This window comes from Etheostoma spectabile, chromosome 7, assembly GCF_008692095.1.
Source record: "Etheostoma spectabile isolate EspeVRDwgs_2016 chromosome 7, UIUC_Espe_1.0, whole genome shotgun sequence".
NCBI lineage: Eukaryota > Metazoa > Chordata > Actinopteri > Perciformes > Percidae > Etheostoma > Etheostoma spectabile.
This window is the reverse complement of record NC_045739.1, coordinates 4,922,288-4,941,460: the sequence shown is the minus strand read 5'-3', so window position 1 is coordinate 4,941,460 and position 19,173 is coordinate 4,922,288. Positions and strand designations below refer to the sequence as shown.

At 39.4% G+C, this 19,173-nt stretch overlaps 2 protein-coding genes across 5 annotated transcripts; both read right to left on the bottom strand.

The window, feature by feature from the left end:
- Nucleotides 1-417: 417 nt before the first annotated feature.
- LOC116692198 (5-aminolevulinate synthase, nonspecific, mitochondrial) lies at nt 418-5,935 on the bottom strand. 4 transcript variants are annotated; one of them, XM_032520285.1, is made up of 11 exons: nt 5,828-5,935; nt 4,426-4,631; nt 4,129-4,305; nt 3,801-3,935; nt 3,488-3,707; nt 3,165-3,349; nt 2,481-2,660; nt 2,042-2,206; nt 1,676-1,944; nt 1,361-1,523; nt 418-988 (listed from the first exon to the last, which is right to left on the bottom strand). In XM_032520285.1, the coding sequence occupies exons 2-11, from the start codon at nt 4,613-4,615 to the stop codon at nt 828-830; spliced, it is 1,845 nt and encodes a 614-aa protein (XP_032376176.1). In that variant the 5' UTR covers nt 4,616-4,631; nt 5,828-5,935; the 3' UTR covers nt 418-827. The 4 variants fall into 4 exon arrangements, with proteins under 4 accessions (XP_032376176.1, XP_032376178.1, XP_032376177.1 ...); XM_032520287.1 differs by having other exon boundaries at nt 3,488-3,704; XM_032520286.1 differs by having other exon boundaries at nt 3,801-3,932.
- Nucleotides 5,936-8,360: 2,425 nt separating this feature from the next.
- Nucleotides 8,361-18,789, bottom strand: spo11 (SPO11 initiator of meiotic double stranded breaks). The gene is made up of 13 exons (XM_032520291.1): nt 18,603-18,789; nt 16,262-16,375; nt 15,397-15,485; nt 14,967-15,033; nt 14,757-14,865; nt 14,379-14,465; nt 14,046-14,082; nt 13,779-13,888; nt 12,460-12,559; nt 12,028-12,065; nt 11,613-11,689; nt 9,181-9,292; nt 8,361-8,707 (listed from the first exon to the last, which is right to left on the bottom strand). The coding sequence occupies exons 1-13, from the start codon at nt 18,716-18,718 to the stop codon at nt 8,588-8,590; spliced, it is 1,176 nt and encodes a 391-aa protein (XP_032376182.1). The 5' UTR covers nt 18,719-18,789; the 3' UTR covers nt 8,361-8,587.
- Nucleotides 18,790-19,173: the final 384 nt, after the last annotated feature.

Genomic DNA, 19,173 nt, shown 5'->3' with positions numbered 1-19,173 from the left:
CGGTGTATCTGATATAGGCGGGCCAGAGGCGAGCTAAACAGATGACGATCTACCGGTTAGCTCCGCTGGCAGCTCAGCGTATGGGGCTCTGGATACATCACCCCGTGTGTTGTGATTGGCCGTAGCGTTATCCAATTGCATGCATTGAGATTTTCAAATGCACGCTTGGTGCCGCCCCTCAAAATGGCCAACTTTCATTACTCGATGCCAGACTATGGATAAAGTGTCTTGCTCAGGGACACATTGGTTGATGTATCGCAGTGTGAATTGAAACAGATTTCCAAAACCAAATGCATGTGTCATATCCACCGCACCATCACCTATAGGAGTTGGAAAATGTTAGTTCAACCTTTAGATGCTCTAGAACCCAGCGCTAATGTAAAAAGACTCATTCGATGGTTGCACTTTTGTTTTTTAATTCAGGGATTCCTTTACATGACGTAAATTATGTGTGGGACAAACATGTGAACAAATATATGTATTTGTAAATGTTTGGCCTTTTGAAGTCATAATCAATACATGTTAAAGTGAAGACACAAGAGTAAATCAACACTTTACCCAAACATTTTTTTGGTGACAGAGTACATTTTATACACATATCTGATGCCCACCACTCAGGACCCAGCGCCAGAGCTTTCTCCGTAGCTGTTAATGTTGATGCTAATGTGTGATTAACAATAATGTGTTATTATTTTAACTTTCGTAAAGTGTCTTTAAGTACCTTGAAAAGTGCTCTATACATAAGATTTATTTAGATTTTGATTTAAACAAATAGCTTAAATACTATAGGAGGTGGGGCTGGTAGGGATTTAGTGTTTTAAGTTATATCAGGCTACTGCTGATATCATGTGACTGAGGCCTGTAAAATAGGACTTCTCCCTCTCATTCATCAACTCGAAGTGAAGAGGCTTCTGGCAGAAGTCACACTCTGCTGAGGAGTGTGGCCTCAGCTCCATACCCACCTCCTTCCACGTCTTCACCAGCCGGTCTGTGGAGACGAAGCAGAGGAGGATAAGGATGATCGTCGTCATAAATTGTGGATATTAGATTTACAACCTTAAAGTGTAAAAAGTTTCAAAATAATCCTAACAGTGCTGGGGTTAAAAATAAAATACTTGTATTACTATCCAGTGCAGCTGCTGGGATTCAGAGTTACATTATTCACCAAAACATTTTCCTTTCCAACAGTGCCAGTGAATGCAGGTTCATGTATTTCATCATCTTTGCTAATGAAGATGTTAATTCCTGAGTACAATAAATACATTTCAATCTTTTTCTGCAGCTCAATCCAACACAAAATAGGCGTACTTTGTATATTTTTGATTCATGAGATAGGCATCATAATTTATAGTGGGCATACCAACAAAGTAGAACATCATCTGGGGAGTGTGGTGTGGTGTGGGTGCGATGCGCAGCAGCTCCTCTCCTTTAGCCACAGTGGGGTAGTTGATTGCCTGGACGTAGATGTTATAACGAGACATCATGATGTCACAGATCTCAGTGTTCTTCTCTGCGTCTGCCACCTGCCAGACAGATACATCATATTTCAGATTCCCATTCCTAAGTGTCTGTAATGCATTTTTAGGCTGTGAAAGAGACTGTCCTATAAGTGAAAGATTCCTAAGTGAATCCCTGCATCAGCACCAGTTAATTGGATAAATTAATAATTACTTACCCGGACAGGAATAATGTGGCTTGGGCAGCGGACCACTGGAAGGCCTGAGTCCATCAGCATCTGTCGGAGCAGCTTGACGCTCCTCTGATGTTTCCTCCTGAGCACCTGGCCTTCCTTACTTTTAAGAACCTGGATGGACTCCTTTGCCCCTGCCAGCAGCATGGGGGGCAGGGAAGTGGTGAAGATGAAGCCTGCAGCGTAAGAGCGGACTGTGTCCACCAGGGCGCTGGTGCTGGCGATGTAGCCACCCGAGCAGCCAAATGCCTTGCCTGGACACAAAACCCATAACAAGTCAGAGAGGCACATATGTAATTGGTAATGGTGTTACAATGGGTTCCCGCTAATTAGTAGAATCCCTCTACATACCAAGGGTTCCAGAGATGATGTCCATCTTGTGCAAGACTCTGTCTCGGTCCCCGATCCCTCCTCCCCTGGGCCCATACAAGCCCACAGCATGAACTTCATCCACAAATGTAATGGCACCAAACTTGTGGGCAACATCACACATCTCTTCAAGTGGGCACACAGCCCCTGTGGACAGCACCGTGTTTATTAGACTATTTAAGATTATATTATACATAATACACACTAGTGATTTATTGGTCATTTTGAGAAATACTACTACTACTAATATCCAATGTTATTTAAATTGTTGTGGTTGTATATATAACAGTAATTTAATAAGTTTACAGAGACAAGAACACTAAATTATATAAATCCTGTTTGTCCTATAACACTTTACTAATCAGTTAGGTACACGTCCTATTAAATAAGACTGACACTTGCATGGAGGGATTCCACTTACCATCCATTGAATGCACCGTCTCAAAGGCAACAATCTTTGGAGTGGAGGGGTCAGACTTCTCCAGCAGCTCTTGCAGGTGGCTGACGTCATTGTGACGGAAGATAAACTTCTTGACCCCACTGTTTCTTATACCCTGGATCATTGAGGCGTGGTTGCCAGCGTCGGAGTAGATTTCACAACCTAGACGAGTAAACAAATTCTCCTCTATGAATTTAACCCTCCTGTTGTCCTCAGATCAAATTTGACCCCTTTAAAAAATGTCTATGTCTGAAATATGGGTTTCTTTTTAACCAAATTACCACACAAAAAATGGATTGGGTTCCATACACTATTTGTAAATACAATTGATCACTTTCATTCCTGACTAAACTCATTTGTACGTTCATTTAATCTTAACTATTAGTCAAAATAATTCATAATTTCTGCTTTTTGGGTGTAATTATATATAAATGAGGGTTATTGGCCATGAATTCCAAAAAGTGCAACTAATGTTAGTGAAAACTAAAAAAAAGTCTGAAAAAGGGACAAAAAAAGACAATTATTTTTCTGTTTTTGACCTGGGAGGACAACACACGGGTTGAGTCTGAATCAAGAAAAAAAAATGGGATCACTAAAATTTTGTATCAAAGCAAAGGCATTGAAGTTAAGGTCACATTTTATATCCCCAAACATCATTTAATCTACCTGGTAGCATTTTTGCCAGGGTAAACAATGTGGAGTCATTGGCTACGAAGCAGGAAGTGAACAGAAGTGCAGCATCTTTGTCATGCAGGTCCGCTAGCTCGTGTTCCAGTTCCACGTGGAATTTGCTCGTCCCTGAAATGTTTCGTGTGCCTCCAGCACCAGCACCGTGCTTCTGTAAAGTCTTGCTGGAAGATTAAAAAAAAAAAAAAAAAGCATTTATTTTCTTAAAAACTAGTTTATTCTCATATCTCATCAGGGCTGAATCTGAAATCATCCCCATCCACGTATCTTTTCTGCTTCATCAAGATTTTGGGTCTACTCACGTGATTGTCTGGGTGACTTTGGGGTGACGGCTCATGCCGAGGTAGTCATTGCTGCACCACACAGACACGTCTCTCTTTGCATGAATGGACTCTGAGTAGTCGTCTGCCATGGGGAACGAGGAGGCGCGCCGGTTCACTGTCTTAAAAACCCTGTATGTGTGGTCCTTCTTCTTGCTTTCAATCTTCTTTTCAAAAAACTTGTCGTAGTGGAAGGTGACTACTGGTGGAGGAAAAGTTGAAGGAGGGTTTTATAAGCTTCAAATAAAATCTCTTTGATAATTATTGTTTATTAAGAAGAATTTGTCTTAATCACCCTCAGGCAGATTGGTCTTTAGCAGGTGAGACACTTTGAAAGACATGGGTATAAAACGGGTTTTTGGTGCCCCTGTGTTGGCCTTGTCTGCCTCGATAAGATCTGCAACAGAAAAGTCCTCATCTTGTTTCCCTGCTTGAGAAAGATGCACGATATAAATGATCTCTAAATCAATGCAAGGCATTCATTTCCTATGAACATTAAATGTCACTAGAGTGTGTATGCTTCAAACAAGGACCTCTCACAGTTTACATAACTGACTTACTGTATATATATATATATATATATATATATATATATATATATGCGTTGCTGTGCAATTTCTTACCTGTAGGCACAGAGTTCAATTCCTGGACGTCCTCTTGCAGCTCCAAGCTGGCCTCTCTTACTACCCTGTTGTTATTCTGCACCATTTCTGCAGCCAGGAAGGGGCATTTAGAGCCTACAGTCTGGCCAGCAGGTGGTGTGGCATGCCCTGGGGCCAACTTGACTTCGTTCTTTTGATCTACATAAGACAGGAATATAAAATAAAATAAATACATGTCGTTTGCATTTAATTTGCCATTAATTGTATTGATTTAAAAGTTCATTGTATAGAGGCAGAACAGGATGGCTTATAACTGACCATCATTTGTTGGAGAGCCTCTGGTTGCAGAAGCTGAAGAGGACTGAGCTCTGGCCAGAGGTCTGGAGACCAGGTCCATCATCACAGGGCACTTCTGGGCATAGCTCGCCAGTGATGACTTCCCAGCCAGCTGCAGGACAACACTGGGCACCGCAGTGAGGAAAGGGCACCTGCGGATCACTGCGTCCATATGCGATACTCTTGTTCTACATTTTATGACAAGGAGAGAAAAAAAAGAGTATTTCAAGATAGTTTTGCTGTGAGTTTTCAAGGAAGACAACATCAATAGCACATAGGTCAGACACTGGAATGCAACCGACCCTACTTAACATCAAATTAAAGACGATACCATGGGCACTGTGATAAAGAACTATTTCTAAAACTGAACTGAAAACAAAACAATCCAATTAAAGTTACCACTTCAACAATGTGAAAACGTTGAACTAGTCAGCTAACATTTGAGATTTTACCTTAAAGGTCCCATAAAATACCAACCTTCTCTTAATAGTCTCCTAGTGCCACACAGTCATTTAATATTTCTTATTTTTACCTGAACACATCCCAGTCCACCTTAACGTAACAGAGGAAAAATGTCTTGCGAAACATGACTGATTCCACACTAATCAAGGACTAGAGAGACCTGAGAGGATGTCTACTTTCGTTCACTCTGCTCTGTCACTGTCAGCTGTCCTTGACAAGTGGGAAAGGGAAGGCCTCTCAAGGACCTGTCTTACAACGAGAGCAATCTGGCTGCTGTTCACATGAGACAGATACTAGAACTGGAACAGACTGGGCCCCCACCATCCCATTTATTACAGAACACGGGGCTCATACGATACACAAAGTCAAATGCAATGCTATGTATTAAAGTCCTTTTTTTTATAGTTGTTAATTTGTAAATACAACTAATACAAGGATATATTGCATTGGAGGAAATTGATTATTCAGAAATGATTATTGAGATTACCATTAAAAAGAAAAACAGATAGATTGCATGATAAAGGTACCTGTACACATCTTTCTTTTACCATGCTTTATAATTCACATATTCATTGTTAATTACAGCATCCACAATCTGAGCAATTAAAAAAACAGGAGTTGAGATGAAAACTATAGAGCATCCAATTGCTTTTGACATTCTTTTTTTAACAATGTCTCTTGAGGCTTTTAGTAAAGCAACAACTTTCACATACAGATTAAGGGAAAAAAAATGACAATGGAACTGAACAGGTGTATATAAATATTTTTTTTTAAATCAATTCAAATAAGCAAAGAAGTATTAAGCCATGGTTTAATTGATGGGAGACACAACACTGTAACTATCTTGACCTTCATGCTGCTGGACATGAGACTGGAAACTATCCTTGCTATATTTCCTCATACAGTTCTTATAATAACTCACCTGGTTTATCCTTTACCACTGAACTGCTGCTCAGTCTTGAGTTCCCCGGCAGTTTTCCAACAAAACAGTTCCTCTTCTAGTAGTTTGTTGCAAAAGCAGTAAGCCACGCCCACCAGCCGTCATGTAATACTCCCAAAGATCGTCTATTCTAAACAGGAAGCACTCTACGTCTAGTAAAGTAAACACGAGCTGCTTGGAAACATGGGTCAGATTTAAAACTTCCCTTTTTCAATGTTACTATAGTTACCCACCTCTTTAACCCTAAAGATAGTTGTATAAATGTCAATACTAAAAGTGTTCTCACTGTACTGGGAAGTGGAAGCAAGAATTGTTGAAGTCCATTTTTGAGGTAGCCTATTTTACTTTTTACTTCACTGAATTTATTTCACTGCAATTGTTGCTGATATTATGCCTATATCTCAACCAATAAAAAAAAGCTATGATCACTTTATAAAATAGGATGCATTACTGTAGTTTGAACATACTACACATGCATAAATCAGTTAAAATGAGCTCAACAATGACTAACTAAAACATCAAAATACTTTTTACATGCACCGACGGAAAGCGCCACTCTGCATACTTCTGTACTTCTAAGTACAATTTTTGAAGGCAGTCTTTTTAACTTGAAGCGATAGCATTTAGTTTATAGTTTTACTTAAGTTAAACTAATAATGGACTTGGATTTTCTAATCTATAATTACCTGAAGGGGTTCTCAACCCACTTCTTTTAAAAAGTTTCTTAAAGTTTTTTAAATTTTTTAAATATTTTATTATACATGTCCATTAGATTCAGCAACCGTTTTATTAGGGATACTGTTTTTTAAAGGCTGATATTGGTTATTAGTAGTTAATGAAACCGATAACAGATATTTAGAACAGATATGTAAGTGAAATTATGTAAAATCTTGAAATCATAATTAACATTTTGGAATGTTACAAACTTCAACACAAAACTTTGTTTAAACGCTTTAGGCAATTATTAAATAAATAAGAAACATTCAACATAATACACAGTAAAAGATATTCGGATAGTGTTGTGGGCGGGACATTAAGTCAGACTTAAAACAGAAGCAGAGGGACAGAGCCAAAGTAGCACACTTTTTAATTAATTAACTGTATCAATTATCAGGCATATAAAATGCTTCCTAAGTGTCTACATTTACTAAATTAAAATGTCTGAAAATATACACTAATATGAATAAAGCATATAAATTGGTCTTTTTTAAAATTAATTTACCCATTGAAGACAAGCTTACTGTACTATAGGTGAGGTAGCCACTATGGTAACCATGAAGTTTAGTTTAAGGAACCATTGTGCCTTCCACATGCATGTTGAGATGTGTAAATATATTAATCCATCCATCCATCCATTGTATACAATGTATCTTCAGTGGCAGGGGATCCCTGCTCTGTCTTTCATTCAGCTCAGGGGTCCTCGGCCTAAAAAAACTTTAAAAACGTCTGGCTTACAATATTGCCCAATTCTTCCATTTAATGAGCACTGTCTCCATCTGCTGGAGAACAGATTACACAAAGAACAGCAACGTGAGCCTTTGTGTGTGTGCACACTAATGAATGAACAGCCTCACAGTTAGTCCAGTTCCAAACCACTAAATCATCATCATCTACTCCCTTGCAGTCCTTGCACCAGCACAGTGGTGTTCAGTGGCTGTAAAGCATGCAAGGCACTGCTGAAGCCATTATGGTAGAATAATGAACTCCATAAATGAAACAGTGTGTTTAGTGACTTTGCAAGGTCCAAACCTTTTGGAAATATAAACAAGGCCAACAAGAATTTAAAGATCAACAGTAAGGGTGCTCCAATCAGGATTTTTGGGGCCGATCACCGATTGCTGGAAGCAGTATTGGTTGATACCGATCACTGGGTCTATTTGAAGCCTTCTAATTATCATGTCATATATTTAACATATATTAATTTGAATAACAACAATGTATATGTATTAAAATTATGAGAAGATAATGTATTGTGAATTGTCAATTCTTTACTTTTGACAGGAAAGGTTCAACATTCTACTCCCTGTTAGAAACACACCTTAAACAGCTTAGAGCTTAAGAAATAAGCCTTATTTCAAAATAAATTATATAACGAACTGTCATTGTTAATTTACACAAACTTCAAAGTGTACTTTAACGTAAAGTGCAGAGCAAAGAAAAAAAAATCACATATCTTGGGATGTAAAGATAAAAAGGCATGAGGTGTAAAGTATTTTAGGCTTGCCCTCCTGTTCTAATGAACTAAAAATGGCAGCCATGACATAACAGTCACACGTTTAGAGAATATATAGCAATTGTTTAGCTCTTTGTCCTCGCTCAAAATCTAAAAAATGTCCTACAGATGTTTTTTCAGTAGTGGTAACAATTTTTCTCATGAGAACTGCGTCATCTGATTGGCCGATGATGATCGGCCTTTATGGAGACCACCGATCAAACTATTTAAAGCCTTTATCGGCCGATAACAATCAGTGACTGGTCAATCGGAGCACCTTTAATCAACATCATGCTCTGACTTCTTGTCAATGGGATTACAGGGCTTTAATGATAGGACACATTTCTGAAACGCAATTACAAAACATAAGTATACATAGTAACTAATAAATATGCAAACATTACAAACCAACTTAAAATGTCTATCTGTCTGACAAGGTTAGGCAGGACAGTTACATGGATGCTCTTTCCTTAGTTTTGCAACCAGCTTTAGCAGTTCACTTGTTATTCCATTAAGAGGCAGCATTGAGCTCAGATCCAGCCCCCGTAACGCAGCTTGTTGGGCAGGTAGATGTTGGTGAGGAAATCAGGAGCAATGGCTGCTAGGGACTGGATTTCAGCCTTGATCTTAGTCTGCTGCATCAGTTCCATCTAAAACAAGAGCAAACACGCAGTTGTAAGGAGCATGCGAGACTAAGCTGAGCAAACAAGCATAAATCATCAGGTGTTTATCTCCTCAACAGAGGGGCTCTTCTGTATCCTCAGTACCAGCGAGCAAAGAGTCCTCTCACACACATTCCTACGCTGTGTGTCACATGAGCAGAGATTTTGAAACTCACTCACTCATTAATCAGATGTAGTTGCATGTTTTTAGTGTTTTAGTAGGAAAAAAAAACATTTATTTGATTTCAGGATTTGGTCAAATTTAACCTTCTCATTTAGAAACGAGAACTACTAAAAGATATCTAACTCAGATAACACTAAAATAATATTATATGGAGAGAAAGTAAGCAATACTGAATTATATTTAGTCTTATTACTAGGTTACTTGAAGTGATAGGATTCACACTTAAATCAGCTCACGAATATCTATGCTATGTCCTTTACTTTGAAGCCTTGCTCACCTCTTTCTGCCAGTCGGGTTGGCTGGTTAGGTATGGCCTTGTAAGGAGGCTGCTAAGCTTGTTTTCATCTCTCTTGGTGAGGGGGATCAGGGCATCCTCGGGAACCCGCAATCTAGAGAATAAAACGTTGATTTTACTACACATTAGAGTCCGATTGATAATGCAGATACGATACAAAAATCCAATATGCTGATAAATATACATATATATATTTTTTGAAATCCAGAAGCGCGTTACAAACCATCAACATCAAAATGTATTTATATTGCACTTTACAGCAACCAGCAGGTATCCAAAGTGCATCAGCACATCAGAAACCAAGAGGAAAAACACATATCATGCAATAGAAAGAGTGAACATAGAAAACACCCCTGCTACGTATTAAAAGCCAGACTAAACAGATATGTTTTGAGTTTGGACCTAAAAAGAGCTACATCTGTAATAGTGTGAATATCAGGGGGTAACTTGTTCCAGAGTCTCGGGGCAGCAACTGCAAAAGCCTGATCACGCCACCGTTTCTACCTGGACCTGGGTACTTCTAAAACTCGCTGATTTGAAGAACCTAAGGACCCGTTGAGCTCATGCAAAGTTTCAGACAAATACTCTGGGGCCAGACCATTTAAAGCCTTGGGGAACTTCAAAATATATTAAAGTTCTGAAAGCCCTGGAACTATTCCATCAAAGAGCCTTAAGAAAAATCTTGAGGATCAACTGGGAAGACAGACGTACAAACTCCAGCATTCTGGAGGAAACAAATATCCCAAGCATCACTACCATCATAATGCAGACCAACTCCGATGGACAGGCCATGCCCAACAGCCGTCTCCCTAAGCAGATCCTGTCCTCCCAGTTAAAAGAAGGACAGTGGTGGCCAAAGAAACACTTCAAGGACAATGTCAAGACCAGCCTGTAAAAGTCTGGACTCCGGCGACTGGGAGGATCTTGCGTTGAACGGGGACTACTAGAGAAAAGCAGTGCAGGAAGGTGCAGCACACCACAAAACAGGACTCTGCCAGGCCGCAGAGGAAAAGCGGCAACACCGCAAGGACAAACAGAGAATGGCTCCACCACCACACACCACCTCAATCTTCCAATGCCCACACTGCAGCAGAATCTGTGGATCGCGGATTGGCCTTTAGGACCTGAGGATCCGCAAATAAGACGACCCGACAGAGAGGGCAGTCATACTCGTCTCGAGTGACCAACAAAGAAGAAGGCGAGTGCCCTCTGGTGGACAAACTATGCAACACCAAGGCAATAGATGAGAGTCCATTTTTATTTTTTTAATATTCTTTTATCAGAATCATTTTATGTCGTTATAAATGATTTTGATGAATGAATATTAAAAATGTATATATGTAAATTATAAATGCCGATACCAGTAGATCGGGAAATGCTTAATATTAATTCAATTCAATTCAATTTATTTATAGTATCAATTCATAACAAGAGTTATCTCGAGACACTTTACAGATAGAGTAGGTCTAGACCACACTCCAGAATTTACAAGGACCCAACAGTTCTAGTAGTTTCCTCCAGAGCAAGCAACAGTGCGACATTACTATATATTACTATATATATATATATATATATATATTACTATCTACAATTCTACTCTTTGAGCTCCTTCTCAAAGAGACTCCGACAGCTTCGATGCCGCACGGACCGCTACAGAAAATCATTCCTACCACAGGCAATAACACTTACCTTTAACATGTCACCACTGGGTGCAAGATAAGACCTTTAGACACCACACTACTGCACTAAGTGCAACCTGCACAACTGGTTTATTTACATTTAGCATACATTTTAGCATATTATTTAAGCAGTTGCACATTTTGTTTTCCCATCCTGTATATATTTAAATATTTTTTTATTTTATTTTATTCCTATTATTATTATTTCACGTATATTGTATGTATGTATATTTTTCCTAGTATTTCATTTATATTTATATTCTGTGCTGTGTGAGTGATTTTGCTGCTGTAACACCATAATTTCCCATTTTTCTTGGGCTCAATAAATATCTATCTATCATCTATCTATCTATCTATCTATCTACTACACATACAGTTTATAACCTAATTCAGCAGGCAGCTCTGTTGTTGGATGTCGTCCCCACAGTAGGTTTCCTCCCATTCTCAACAGACTCTCACTGAAGAGTTATTATGTGTATGTTTTGGGGGAAACATAGGAGGAAAAACTGTACAGACTGCTATTAAATGTATGTCAAAATGCCCTTTGGGCCTAAATTTGTTCAAGAGGACATATACTTAAAACTCAATATGATCTCCGATGCAGTTCCTTAAAAAGGCAAAAAAAAAAGGGCGACAGCAACCGAAACCAAAACAAACAATCTAAATGTCCCAAGAATATAATCCCAATTAGAGGCAGGAGGAGGAAGTAGGAAGTAGTGAAGGTTGAGTCCAAACCTCTGGAGGTCAGAGGGGAGGAGGCCTAGCCACATAACGCTGGGGACGGTCAGATTGTGGGCCTCAAACGACATGGCCTGTGGGGGAAAACACACACACAGACACACACACACACAAAATATATTTTAAATAAACACCCTAATCAGCACTGTACCTACATAATGTGGTTATGCCCAACACATGTTCACAATGAAAGGATGATTACACGAACATCCCAAAGATCAACAAAGACGTTGCCACACGATCATTCAACATTTTCACTCCATACAATGTCAGTATGAATATTCTTAGATGGAGGATTGTGACTTTTTTCACTTGAAGACAGGGCATAATTACATATTACTAACAGAAAGACATTGAACAGGCCACACTGGATAATATACAGTACGGGAATAATTGGCATGGCGGGACTCACCACTGATCCGTACTTGTAGATACACATGATCTCAATTCCTAGGAGAAAATCAGAGGGAGAGACACAGACACGCTGCAATCACCAACATACCAGAGCAATTATCCTCCGAGATGTGTAACGGAGCTTAGAACAAAGTAAAGCATTACATATGTGTCTCGCCATGCAATGGTAAAAGGGTTAGAGGTATGGAGACTGATGGAAATTGAGCCATCCCGCCAGGACGAGATCACGCCAACGGAAATAATAGTCTGACTAGGCACCATGACGTAGCAGACAGGTGCTAACATCTGCTGGCTTAGCGGGACATACAACCCAACCGTGTAGTGTGTGCGAAGATGAAAAGACAGTCAATTGTTGTTAAACGTGTAGAAATATGCAAAGTATGTGTGAGGATAGGTAAAACTGGTTTGCACTCTGACGGATGATGAGTACCGTGAGGGTCAGCATCCACCAGTGCGAAGATGGGGATGTGCAGCGTGTCCCAAAGCTTTCTCACCATCAACCTGCTGTTCACATCTGGCACACCTTTACCCTGATCCATAAACACACATCTGTTATGCATACAGACCACTACAGTTATTTTTTTTTCGATTGCTAAACGACACTGGGCACAACTGAAGACACATGTGCAAAACTGAAACAAAATTCTGCACTACCAACAGTCACCAGAACTAAATAGTTCACAACACCTGCAAAACTCAGTCCTAGCAACACAATTCACACTGAGTTGTGTTGTGTAGACAACACACACTGTCACTCAGAACACACTAAGAGTAAAAACACCAATACAGAAATTACAAACTTTCTCATCTTTACAGTTTGAACAATTGAAGTGACTTCACACTACTCAATAGTTTATTTGAAGAAAAGATATTTTATGTAGTATACCAATTTTAAAGCAAGGTAAACAAGAAGGAACGAAAATCAGCAGTTTGCTTCAATATAGTATTTTGTCTCTAGTAATTTATGGAATTACTGGAAAAAAAACTAAAGGTGTATACAAGTAACAAAGAATAGTGTGACTAATCCTGCCCCTCTCCACTATCATGGGGCAAGTTTTCTTCATCACATTGGATGTCTGCATCATCTCTAAATACTAATGGATGTGGTGTTTCCATTGCTTTCTGAAAAACAATAAGAACACAGTTTTACTATAGTAAAGATAAAGCACTTTTCCCTTCTTTTTTTTATAGCTGTGTCTATGACCTCAGATATCTTAGCTGGACATATTGGTATCTCTGCTCTTTTACCGGTTTCTCTCAAATGGATAATTGTTTCATTCTCATTTAGTGTTTGCATACAAAAAAAGGCATTCTGAGCTTTCTTTAAATAAATATCGTATATGTTCAGTATAAAACAAGACACCTGCTTACGCATTCAGCTAAAATTGCAATCAGCAGTGTTTGATAGGCACCAGACTGAAATCTATTCTGTTTTGAATGTGTGGTTAACAGTTGTGACAGCAGTGTGACAGCATTTGAGCAAAGTGCTGTAGATCAACAGTGTTGTGCACATTGTGGTTAAATTAATGGGATAAGTGTGTAGAGTTTTGAAAACTGTTTTCAAGCAATGAAAAACGAACTAGAGTTTGGTCCACATGACCTGCTGCTGTGCAGAATGTAGTTAGATTTTGCACATGTGACTCCAGTTGTGCCCACTGTGATTTAGAAATCGAACAAAAAACCTGTAATACTGCCCTTTTGGAGAAATTGTAATGAATATGATACATAAAACGGAAAAAAGAAACACACTGTAATTATGATGCAAGGAGACAGCTTTGCACAGAAGTCGTCATCCAGTAGTCTCTGAAAAGTTGCATCCTTCTCAACTATCATGACAAATTTCGCAGATGACACAATATCTGCGCACGATAAAGAAAAACAGACCTTGCAGCCACACACAGAGAAATGTATAAACTACACAATTCATGACATTCTCAGAGGTATCTAAGAGTGACAAAAAGGTGAGGCAAGGATGCGCATACACAGTAAAACTCTGAAACAAATCACAAAGGATACTTCGAATCCCAACAATGTTCGATGAAACTGCAACAGCCTAAAAACCAAACAGAACACAGACATGAAAGTGGCTTCAACCAGTGAAAGATGTCTAAATATATTCCTTTCTGTCATAAGCCTCGTAGTACTATTGTTGGTTTGGTCGGAAACACAAGGTACCCTGTGGAGCTGCTGACAGTGAGAAACAAATAGAAAAACAAGTTTTTCTTTTTAGGATGAAAACTCCACAGGGTACCTTTAAGTCATAGTTGATGCACTGTTTCTCCGTGAAGTTAACATGAAGACCGTTTCAGTTACAGGCGCTGTTAGTTTAGGGTTGTTGGTGGATCTTACAGCAGAGCCAGAGCGGCAGTCAATCCTTGTGCCGTCCTCCTCCAGATAACACAGATCACCTGCGATCAATCCCTTGGACGTGGCCATCTGGTGACATAAGAGTTCCACACCCAAGTTAATGCATGCTCATATTAACACGTGCATAAATACTTCTGACACTACTTCTCTGTTTTCAACTTCAATTCTATTTCTGTTTGATCAGAAGAACCCCCCCCCCCCCGCACTAAACTAACAGGTTTCATCTGTGGGACCTGAACTAATAATAACTATGCACATCCAAAAGGAATTTTGTTACAAGGTTTTAATGTCTGAAGTGGGTTCTAACGTGCAATTACGCAACACAACGTCTCTTACCTTAACGTGGACACACACACTTACCACATGCAGTGATCTGCGAGGAGCCTTTAGCATGCAGGAAACATCATCCACTATACTATCAACGGTTTGCTGTGAACCAAACAGCTGTGTATTGTTGTAGTAGATGTCTCTGCGGAAACAAAATGTAAATATTTAAATTCAGGAATAACCCAGCCAAACAAAACTGCCTCACAAAAGCTTCAGTGATCGTTTAAAATGTGAACAGATAACCTTTTGGTCGCATACGAGTTGCTCTGCACAAGTTTGTAGATCACCAAGAAAATCTTGAGTATTTGCGCTTCAAAGAGAGAAACAACCAAAACTAAATCAGTTATTATAAACACTAAATTCACTTATCACACCATTAAAAAAGGACTGAAGTGGGAAAAAAAATCATTCTGTTCTTAATTAGGATATCCATGTGGTAAACCAATCCCTAAAAGCTTCTTTCAACATATACTGTCTCTGCCAATTTGTCACCTAAAACTAAGTCTGACTTTTACTGCTGTTTGTGCAGTTTTTGCATGTGGTCACAATGAATATAAATGAAAGCCACATGAAGTGCAGTACAACTGTAAAGTTTTTTTGGACTAAGAGGAATGTTGGTTGTCAAGAACAGAAAAGAGAAAATCTAACCACAGAGGTGTGTGTATCTTCTCACCAAATTTACGAACAGACGACGGACTGTCGCTCCTAATGCTGGTGGAAGAACTTCCTGAATTCCTTTGAAGCCCGATGGCACTGTCAAAACTTAGGTGGGAAGTAATGAAATAAAAACATATGGAAATGTAAGTGGGAAAGGAGAGAAGAAAAGAGGCAAGTGAAGATGAAGAAATTAAGCAATCTACACAGATTGTGTGTGCTACATTTACTTTTTTAGCTTTGAAAATCAGCTCCACCACCTGTAAGCCATCCAAAATTCCCCAGACCCCGAGGGCTACCTGTGGAAAGGCCCCCCACCCCCCGTCCTGATTCCTCTGTGAAACCTTTGGCGCTCAATCTGTAGGATTCTCACATTTAAATGGGCCGGGCTAGAACGGCAAGGCTTGATCCAAACAACACCAGACAGTCTGGTTTGTTGGGAGCAAAAAGTCTTCACAGCCTAGTCGTATTAAAGCCCTTTGTGTATGTTTGTGTAGGCCAATGCTTTTTTAAATCCTTATCATTCTTTCATCTTTTAAGCAGCAGGAAGTTATTTCAGCTTCAATTAATCTCTCCTAACCAAAATTGAAAATATTGTGTTTTTTTCTACTACCTGGTTGCCCCCTGCAGTCTGCTTACAACATACCTAATAAAAATTCAGACAGAGTTGAAGTCTATATTAAACAGCAATCTGATCATCTTGTGTGGCCTGACCTCCCACAAAAAGTTTTGTAGATAATTGTTTATTTAATTATTTACACAACATGACTGCTTGTGTTTATCTGTTAAAGGTCAGACAGCTTATGCGGATCCCACAGTCAGTGTGTAAAATGACTGCAGTGTTCAGGGTGGGTTAAAACTACAGCGTTTTTAAATAAAGTTACCTGATGTTGGCCCAGCTGGATCTGTTGGGCAGTGCCAGAACAGGGGCCTCATCTTTGGAAAGACTTGTCACTATTCCTAGGATTACGTTTTCAATGCGGCTCAAAATTTCCCTGCTGGAAAAAAAAAGATACAGTTCTTTTAATATGAGGCTGGCAAAAACCTAGCACAGGGTTCTGTATTTCTTCAGAATAGTTCAGATATCTCTCTCTCTCTCTCTCTCTAATATATAGATAACATATAGAGTGCAGTACATTTTCTGAGGAATGGTTTATGAATAACATTACTGAGTAATCCAGTGATTAAAAACCCGACAAATCAAGGTACTTCCAATATTGCTGTAAAGCAGTGCTGTTCACTTATTTGCAATATTGCTCACAAATGGTATAATATTAGTGATGGTGTGACGACAGCTACTGTACTACTACACTGTTTGCAAAATCTTCGACAGGCAACACATTTATATTGACTCAACAGTAGTACAGTTGTTTTGGTCAAAACAATTGTGGAGTAGAGTGTCAAGATTTGTTGCTGATCACATCTACCGGTACCTTTAATTAAAAAAATTAAATTATTATTTTGACCAAATTGTATGAATCAGAAATCCCAATTTATAGAAGATGTAAGCTAAACTTTTGTGAGGTGATTATCTTGCTATGTGAAACACATCTTTAAAAATGAAACATATTCTATTTTCTTGCATCACCCTAGTCCCCCTGGCATATACACAAGTTAGGTTTGCGTGCAGTTTAGTGTCCCAAATTCCACTATGGCCATGCCAAGACCCGCCGATTGGTTGGGGTTATGCACTTGACCTCGAGCAAGCACAACAAGCACCCGTCAAACACAGAGACACGTTTTCACCGGAGGAAGAGGTAAACCCTTAGAAATAACACTAGGCAAAAATGGTGTTACAGCAGGTAGTAGGCTACAATCAAAACGTGGGCTATCTAATCTGAAATGCGTTAACGTCCGGGGAAAGATTTAAATAGAGATTATCTTGGGGGGGTAGCTCAGTCTGTAGGGGAGTTGGGTTGGGAACTGGAGGGTTGCCGGTTCAGGTCCCCATGCCCGACCAAAGTACAGAGTGTGGATTAGTGGCTGGAGAGATGCTATTTCCTGGACACTGCCAGGTGCTCTTGAGCAAGGCACCGTACCCCCCCAATCACTCACTTTGACATCTCTCCATTTGTGCATGAATAGGTCCTGAGAGTGTGTGTGTGTGTGTGTGTGTGTGTATTTCAGGCCTGTGTGTGATTACTAACAAAGTAAGTGTACATAAATTGTAATTTCCCCACTGGGGATCAATAAATAGTAAAAATTATATAAAATTAGCTAGATAAATTTACAAGTACTTAACTGAACTAACGACATGATCACTGTTTCTAGATGTAAAGAAAATGCTGATGTTCACTCTGTGCTATTCACAAAAAGAAAAGTCATTATTGTATGCACCGCTGCATTGCTAAATGATAGCAACTCACCAGCAGACTTCCCTAACTCTCGGAAATTCCTCATTTTCACGCCTGGCAGGTTCAAAATGATAGGGCTGCTGGCCTTTCCACCTCTTCTTAATCCAAGTCAGTCACCATAGTTCTAGTGCCAGGCTGAGGCTACGCTCCCCAATGTAAGGTCATCACCGAAATGAGTTAAAAAACCCATGAATATGACAAAAAAATGTCATTTAACACTATTTGGAGACATTTTTAAAAATGATATACATATCTTGAATGCTTTATGTACCCAATAATCAACAGAGTGGTTAGGATGGGACAGCAGATTGATCAGGGTATAGGACCTGTACAAATGGGGGTTACAATAAAGTTAGAATTAGGAAAAAGTAATTATGTCTCATGGTTGTCAACCAAATCTACAGTTTGTTAGACACAGACAGACCCATAATGATATAGCTATCAATATCAACACAATGTGACAATGGTATTAACATGCTACCATTATGTCTGCAGGATATACAGATAATTAGCTAACTATTACCTATTAGCAATGTAGTAATATAATCACAGTGCAGAGCAAAAATCTAGCTAAACTGCCCTTTGACAAATGAGTCAGTGATTAAACCTCGCTATATTATAATTAAGCAAGTGGAATACCAGTTGTCATTTTGCTGCTGGAAAACGCAATAGCACCGTGATGGCACCTGCTGGTAACAAGGATGACAGCTTAGCTAAGTTAGCTAGCTAACTCAGAGTAATATCACGTTAGCTGGCAGACCGGCTAAGTTAGCTAGCTAACTCAGAGTAATATCACGTTGGCTGGCAGACCGGCTAAGTTAGCTAGCTAACTCAGAGTAATATCACGTTAGCTGGCAGACCGGGGACTTACTAGGTAATTTCTTCCTCAACCCGCTGGCAGCCTGGTACGACTTCGACATTGTTTAGCAGTTCAGCACGGAGCTTGTCAATTTCTGAAAACAGCTCTGCTTCACAGGGTCCCATCATAATTAGCGGTTACATAAGACTGTACTGTATTGAAATAAATGGTATACACAATGTTCCCGCGTAAGGATTTTGTGGAAACCTCGCGCGAGTGGCGCAGTTGAATGATTGGCTGATTTTTACCATAGACAGTTAAAGAAAGAATTTTCCAGCCCGAAGAACTCATCTTGCTAAATTGTTGGGCCACGGACGTGTGTTTTGGACACAGAAACAGAAAGACTCGGAATAGACTGAACAACGGAATTAATTCACTTCCACAATATTTACATGCTAAGACGATGTTCACAACATGACATATGTAGCCTATTCAGTGTTTCTGACTGGCTTTCAAGTGGAAAAATTAAATATGTCAACAGACTAGCCCCAGTTTGTGCCTCTCATGCTCCCACAGGCCTGTGAACTGGTGAAAGAAGCTAAGTACATGTATTTAAATAGTACTTTACTTACAGTTTGGAGGT

Coding starts and splice junctions, on each gene's coding strand:
- spo11 (XM_032520291.1), bottom strand. CDS start 18,718: ATGATGGGACCCTGTGAAGCAGAGCTGTTTTCAGAAATTGACAAGCTC. Junction 14,466..14,756: donor CTCGCAGATCACTGCATGTG/GTAAGTGTGTGT, acceptor TTATGTCACCAG/ATGGCCACGTCCAAGGGATT. Junction 12,066..12,459: donor GGTGGATGCTGACCCTCACG/GTACTCATCATC, acceptor ATTTTCTCCTAG/GAATTGAGATCATGTGTATC.
- LOC116692198 (XM_032520285.1), bottom strand. CDS start 4,615: ATGGACGCAGTGATCCGCAGGTGCCCTTTCCTCACTGCGGTGCCCAGT. Junction 4,306..4,425: donor AGGCTCTCCAACAAATGATG/GTCAGTTATAAG, acceptor TGTCTTATGTAG/ATCAAAAGAACGAAGTCAAG. Junction 989..1,360: donor GATGATGTTCTACTTTGTTG/GTATGCCCACTA, acceptor TCGTCTCCACAG/ACCGGCTGGTGAAGACGTGG.